The sequence below is a fragment of the Physeter macrocephalus genome, chromosome 2, assembly GCF_002837175.3.
Source record: "Physeter macrocephalus isolate SW-GA chromosome 2, ASM283717v5, whole genome shotgun sequence".
Lineage (NCBI taxonomy): Eukaryota > Metazoa > Chordata > Mammalia > Artiodactyla > Physeteridae > Physeter > Physeter macrocephalus.
The window spans coordinates 123,647,641-123,654,276 of NC_041215.1; the positions used below are offsets into that span (position 1 = coordinate 123,647,641).

General features: G+C 42.3%; 1 protein-coding gene across 1 annotated transcript in view; it reads right to left on the minus strand.

Annotated features, from left to right (window-relative positions):
- Positions 1-6,636, minus strand: part of FARSB (phenylalanyl-tRNA synthetase subunit beta) — a 67,651-nt gene that overhangs the window by 57,898 nt on the left and 3,117 nt on the right. Inside the window, exon 2 of the mRNA XM_024124516.3 lies at positions 2,578-2,633. Within this exon, the coding sequence (XP_023980284.1) occupies positions 2,578-2,633 (56 nt within the window). The remainder of the gene's footprint in view (positions 1-2,577; positions 2,634-6,636) is intronic.

A 6,636-nucleotide genomic window follows, 5' to 3' on the forward strand; every position in this document is an offset into this window, starting at 1 on the left:
AGCCTGTGCTCCGCAACGGGAGGGGCCACAGCAGTGAGAGGCCCACATACCGCAAAAAAAAAAAAAAAAAAAAAAAAAAAAAAAGATACGCAACTTTTTATAAAATTATGACTCTAAAAAGCTAAATCCTACGGGCACCCAAGCCTACAAGCAACAGGAGAATGAGAGTAATACTATAAAAACAAGCAAAAACATTTGAAGAGAGGACCTCCCTGGTGGTCCAGTGGCTAAGACTCCACGCTCCCAATGCAGGGGGCCCGGGCTCAATCCCTGCACAGGGAACTAGATCCCTCATGTCACAACTAAAGATTCCACAGGCCGCAACTAAGACCAGCAGCACAGCCAAATAAATAAATGAATATTAAAAAAAAAATTTGAAGAGATCATCAGAAGCTATGGTGTAAATTAGAAGGGATTATAGGTATGATGGGAAGCAATCTAATGACAGTAAAAGGTACAGAGCAGCAAGAATGAAAGCAAACGAGGGAAAAGAGAGAAAAATACCACTAGGATAATTTTTAATGCGGTGGCAAAAAGCTTAGACTATCTCAATAACCACACTACAGATTTTCTTAAAAACAACCATTGCCAAGAAGTTAAATCCTGTTCTCTATGTTTACTATAGCAGGGAACTGTATGTATACTGAAGAAATTTTCAATCAAAATGCTTAAAAGCCATAATCCAACTGTTACCGTTACCCGCTAATTATCTGGAATCCCCACTTAACTGGAACTCCTGCTATTTTTACCACCAATAACCTGCTAAAATAACTGATGAATTCCTATCAAAATATGTGATGATTTTTGTTTTACACGACGCTCTCACTCTCCCACTGCCAAAATATGAGTTCAAATTACTGCCCCCCAAAGAATTACAGTCTACACTTGCACAGCAAGCAGAAGAATTCACTTTCTGTCAATAAGCACTGCGTGCCCGAGCCACACCTGAGGAACCACAGAGCCACACGATGCTGGGACTGACCGCGCAGGGCTCACAGTGCTCACTGACTATGGGCTCCAGGGAACACCTCCACCGGCCAGCTCAAATCAGGAGGCAAATTTTCTAAATTAGGGAAAATTTAAAAATAAAAAAAGAAGAGGACAAAGAGGAGGGAGCAGGAGAGGAGAAAAGAAATGGGGGGGGGATGGGGGAGGATATGAGAAGAGGCAGGAGGAGAAATCAAATTTAAACAGAGCTCAATTAAAGGGGTCAATAAAATTGCTAACGTTTCAGTGAAGAAAGATAAGTCACCTCATGCGGGTGCTGGATTTCAGGGGGGACCCATATAAAGAAGGGAAGAAAATGTGGTAACTTGAGAAAAGAGGGCATCCAAACAAAAAAATGGCCTAATTCCTTTGCAAAAAAGACACAGCTGCCTAAGCCTTCTTCCATTTTCAGTATCTCAGTTCATACAAAGATCATATGTGAAGACTGGGTTTGTCAATGCTAACAAAAATGTTGTGGCAATCAATGACCACAGAAATTTCAGAGCCAGAGGGATCTATAGGGATCATACAATGCAAACCTCTTATTTCACAGATGAAAAGGAGGCCCAGAGAGGCAATGTAATTGTCCATGGTTCCACAGCTAGTAAATGTGGGAGTTGGAACTATTACTCCATTTTTCTGATATCCAGTCCAATGCTCTTAGATATCTATCACAGAGCCTCAAGCATAATTTTGAGTTCTAATAAAATTAATAACAATTTAATATAAACTACAGAAATCTCAGCTGACTTCTTAAGCATATGGATGCTCATTAATATAAAAAAAAAACTTTCTGCAACATTAGTTAAGCAGCAACAGGAAAAACAAGGCAGAACAATATAGGTTTTTGTCAGTCTGAGTTTTTTTTAACCTTATTGTGTTATAAAACACTGAACAGATCAAGAAGGCTTGGGGTAAAAAATACTAATTACCAGAAACATATTAAATTATCTTTTTAGTTACAAGTACAGTGTCTCTAGTACATTATCACTATTAATAATATATTTGGTAAATAAAGCTATTTTTTAAACATTTTAATCATTATACAATCAAAAGACCAGGAAAATGTTTCAAAATCATTTTTACAAGCAATTCTTCAAAAAGTAGGAGATCATTTTACAAGATCAATGTATAGAGTAATAAATGAAGATTGAATTAACGCTGGTTAAACAGGCACGGAGGAACGTGGGGTGGGACACAGAGGAAGTGAAGGAGGGGGAGCCAGAGGCCAAGGAGACAGCAACTCTGGCTGAAGCAAAGTTTCCACTGCTCGCAGACCCCTTCCATCTAGTTACCTGCAAATGGCACCTAACTGCCTGGGAGACTGCTTTCATTCTGGGGTTACCTGAGAGGGTCTATCCACCTCCACAGCACTAGCCTGATGACTTGAGGGTACTGTATCAGAATAAGGCATGAACCCCTTTTGAGATTTTACACAAAGTAACACTCTTAGAACCTGAGCTTAGCCCCTTAACACAGAAAGCAACACAGTCCACAAATGTTCCATCTTGGTCTAACTGTAAGGTAACAAAGATAAAATATAATAAACTTATACACAGAATATTAGAGAAATAAATATCCAATACATACAATTTCATCAAGTTCCAGACCAAATTCAAAACATAGTTCATCAAATTCTTCATCAGCTAGAAAAAAAAAAGAGATTGCTAATTTTAATCTGTTCAGTACAAATGAAAATAGCATATAAACTGAATTTTTTAATCGTCTTATACCAAGCATACTAAATATCAGGCATCAGATATCTCCATTTAAAAACAAAAAAAGCTTGACCAAAAAACATTTTTTAAGAAAAACAAAACTATTTTAAAAAGGGCTGATTCATCTAATATCAGCTACAGAATTAGGTCACCTGCACTAGGGAGTTTACATTTACTTGGAAGAAAAAAACTTGCTAAGCAGGGATCCAATGTAAAGTAGGCTCCAAATCACAGATCCAACATAAAGGAATAATGTCATATAAATCCTATCATTTAAAATTCTCTGAGGTGGCCTGACAGTTGGCTTTGGAGCCAGATCAATCCAAGTTCGAATTCTGACTGTTCCACTTACCAGTTGAGAGCTTGGCACTTTATGTAAACTTTCTGATTCCTATGCCTCATCCATAAAGTAGCATTTTACAGCCACTTATTTGTAGCATGCAACTGTTGGAAAGACTTAAATGAGTTCATGCAGATAATGGGCCTGGCATAGTGCTCTGAAACATAGTAGGTCTGCAGTAATTAATAATTCTCAGGGGCTTCCCTGGTGGCGCAGTGGTTGTGCGTCCGCCTGCCGATGCAGGGGAACCGGGTTCGCACCCCGGTCTGGGAGGATCCCACATGCCGCGGAGCGGCTGGGCCCGTGAGCCATGGCTGCTGAGCCTGCGCGTCCGGAGCCTGTGCTCCGCAACGGGAGAGGCCACAACAGAGGGAGGCCCACATACAACAACAACAACAACAACAAAAAAAAAAAAAAAAAAATTCTCTTCTTTACTTTTAAGTTATATCTTACTTTGCGCCTTGCTACCTGATACAGCATTGTCAGGGTTTCCTTGTTACCAAAAACTGAACACAAACTATCATTACTAGTATATTCTAGTAAGAAGCTGATCTTAAGATTCCTGTTCCTGACATTGAACTTCAATTTAACAAACATTTATTGAGCACCTACTATGTGTCGGCACTGTACTAGGTGCTAGGGCTACAGAGATAAAAAAAAAATACAATTCTTGCCTTAACTACGCCCTACTCTAGTAAACCAGATGTGTAAATACAGTTACGGTAAGTGCAAGGTACTGAGTTGGCACAAAGGAAGCAATCAACTCCACTGAGTCAGCAAAGGCTTCACAGAAAGGATGAATTCATTAGGCAGGGACTGTGGGGAATGAGACAACCGCATGGCAAATTTGGGACGTTCCATATGAATGAACCGTGAGGTTCATGTCAGGAAGAGATACGATGAAAAAAGAAGAAAGAAGTCAGCTCAAGATGCCAAGGGATTTGCCCTCTGTCCTCCCTGAGGCAACGGGGAATTACACTAAAGGATTTCCAGCTGGATAACAGCATGATTAGACCTGCATTTTAAAGAATGGTGGTGGACAAACTGCAGCAGAGAATCTACTGCCACAGACAAGCAAGACAGTGAGGACCTGGTTAAAGCAGCCAGCGGTGAGTCTGAGGGAGAAGGAAGAATGTGCGAAACGTCAGGGGCAGAATCTGTAAGGCTCAAGGCCTGGCTGGGAGGTGGGAACAGTGAGTGAGCAGCAGGCGTGTGCAATGGCTCCCAGGTCCCTGGTGCGGGTGCATTGGTATCATTGGGGCAGGAAATAACAGAGGCCCCCATGACCCCTGCCTCCTGGTACTCACACCGTTCACGTCTCAAACAACCACATGAGTGAGCTGGGAAGCAAACTCCAGCCCAACCAAGCCTTGAGATGACTGCAGGCCCAGCTGACAGCTTGACTGCAACCTGGAGGAAGAGCCAGAGCCAGATCACCCAGCTATGCCACTCCTCCCTCAATTCCTCTCTCACAAACTGTGTGAAATGATGAAGGCTTGTTGTTTTACCCTCCTAGTACTGGAGTAATTTGTTATGTAGCAACAGATAACTAACACAGACTTCAGTCCCTGGACGTAGAGTGCTGCCATAACAAAACATGGGAAAACATGGGGAAGGCTTTGGAATCACGAGGAGGTGGGCTTTGAGAGTGTAAATGAAAACCTAAAGTGCCTTGACAAAGCTGTTAACAGAAGCCTCAGTCTCTGATAAGGATGCAGGTGAGGATATGAAGGAAAGTGAAGAAGTGTTATTGGAAACTGACAGAAGGGGTATCCTTTTTATGTAGAGGCAAAGCTTAGCAACACTGTTGCCTACAGTTATGGGGACTGGAGAAAAGGTACCTACTCAACCCGGTGACTTAACTAACCTTTCCAACCAGTGCTGAAAGTGTCACCTGGTTTAGACTGTGAGAGAAGAGATAAACTAAAGGAAAGACTATTAAACAAAAAGGAGCCAGGACCTAATGGTTTTAAGAATTCTCAGCCTCTCCAGATGTAAAAAAAAAAAAAAAAAAAAAAAAAAAAAAAAAAAAATGCTAAGAAATGGTTCTGAAGAACCTAGGGGCAAGACAGGAATAAAGACACAGACACAGAGAACGGACTTGAGGACACGGGGAGGGGGAAGTGTAAGCTGGGACGAAGTGAGACAGTGGCATGGATATATATACATTGCCAAATGTAAAATAGCTAGTGGGAAGCAGCCACATAGCACAGGGAGATCAGCTCGGTGCTTTGTGACCACCTAGAGGGGTGGGATAGGGAGGGTGGGAGGGAGACGCAAGGGGGAGGAGATATGGGGATATATGTATAGCTGATTCACATTGTTATAAAGCAGAAACTAACACACCATTGTAAAGCAATTATACTCCAATAAAGATGTTAAAAAAAAAAAAAGAAATGACTTCTGATCAAAGAGCAAATCCAGAGCATTTCCAGGGGAACGTGGTCGAAAGATGAATCAAGGGCATGATTGTAAAATCTTAAGACGCAGTAAAATCTTAAGACGCAGTAAAATCAAAGGCACTATTCATTCAGACAAAAGGCACTACATATAAGGGTGTGCCTCACAAATTTATTCAGTCACACAACTGAGCTTAAATGAGAGCACTGTATCAGCAAAAGCCCAAGGTACAAAACAGCTTATCTCAGAGATCTGTGGGTGGTGTGGCTTTTGACTAATGAAGTGGAAACCAGCAAAACTGACCAAAGACCCACAAAGTTTAACAACAACAACAAAAACATATGCAGAAACATGGCAAGCTGGAGCCGAAAGGGATAGAGACGGGACAAAATGAAGTCTTTGAGCCCCCAAAATTCTATTAGTGGGAAGTAGACCAAGAAAACTAATCAGCTGTAAAGCACGTACTTTCTTTAACCAAAAAATAAAATAATGAGGATCACCCAGAGAGTGGAACCAAGAGCCTAGAAATTAGGGCAGAACCATGGACAATGATCCCAGGCCTTGAGATCTGATCAAGAATATGCAACATTTGCCAGCTCAGTTTCAGAACTGCCATAGACTAATAACTCCTTGTGTCTCCCATTTTCCCCATTTGAAGAAGAATGTCCTATGCCTGTCCCACCACTGTATGTTAGGTGCAGGTGGGGCAGATAACCTGTCTCTTTAGTCTCTCAGGCCAAGAGTAATTCTACTCAAGCAGCTGTACTTAAGGAACTACACCCGAAGAGCCTCATCCACAACTGGACCCGATTTAGCTGATGAGTCTCTGGATTCTGAGCTGCTTCTGTAATGGGATGACACTTGCTGGGGCCTTCGGAGGGCGTGTATGTGGCATGTGGGAAGAACATGAATCACTGGGGGCCAGAGGGCAGACTGTAGTAGTCAGTCCCCAAGACGGCCTCCAAGAACACCTGCCTCCTGGTATTCACACCCTTTGTAGTCTCCACCCACACGGTGCCAGAATTGGTCTGTGTGACCTACACAATATGACAAGGGATGGTGTATCCCTTACGAGATGTTAGTAAAAAACTGTGGGGCTTCCCTGGTGGCGCAGTGGTTGAGAGTCCGCCTGCCGATGCAGGGGACACGGGTTCATGCCCCGGTCCGGGAAGATCCCACATGCCGCGGAGC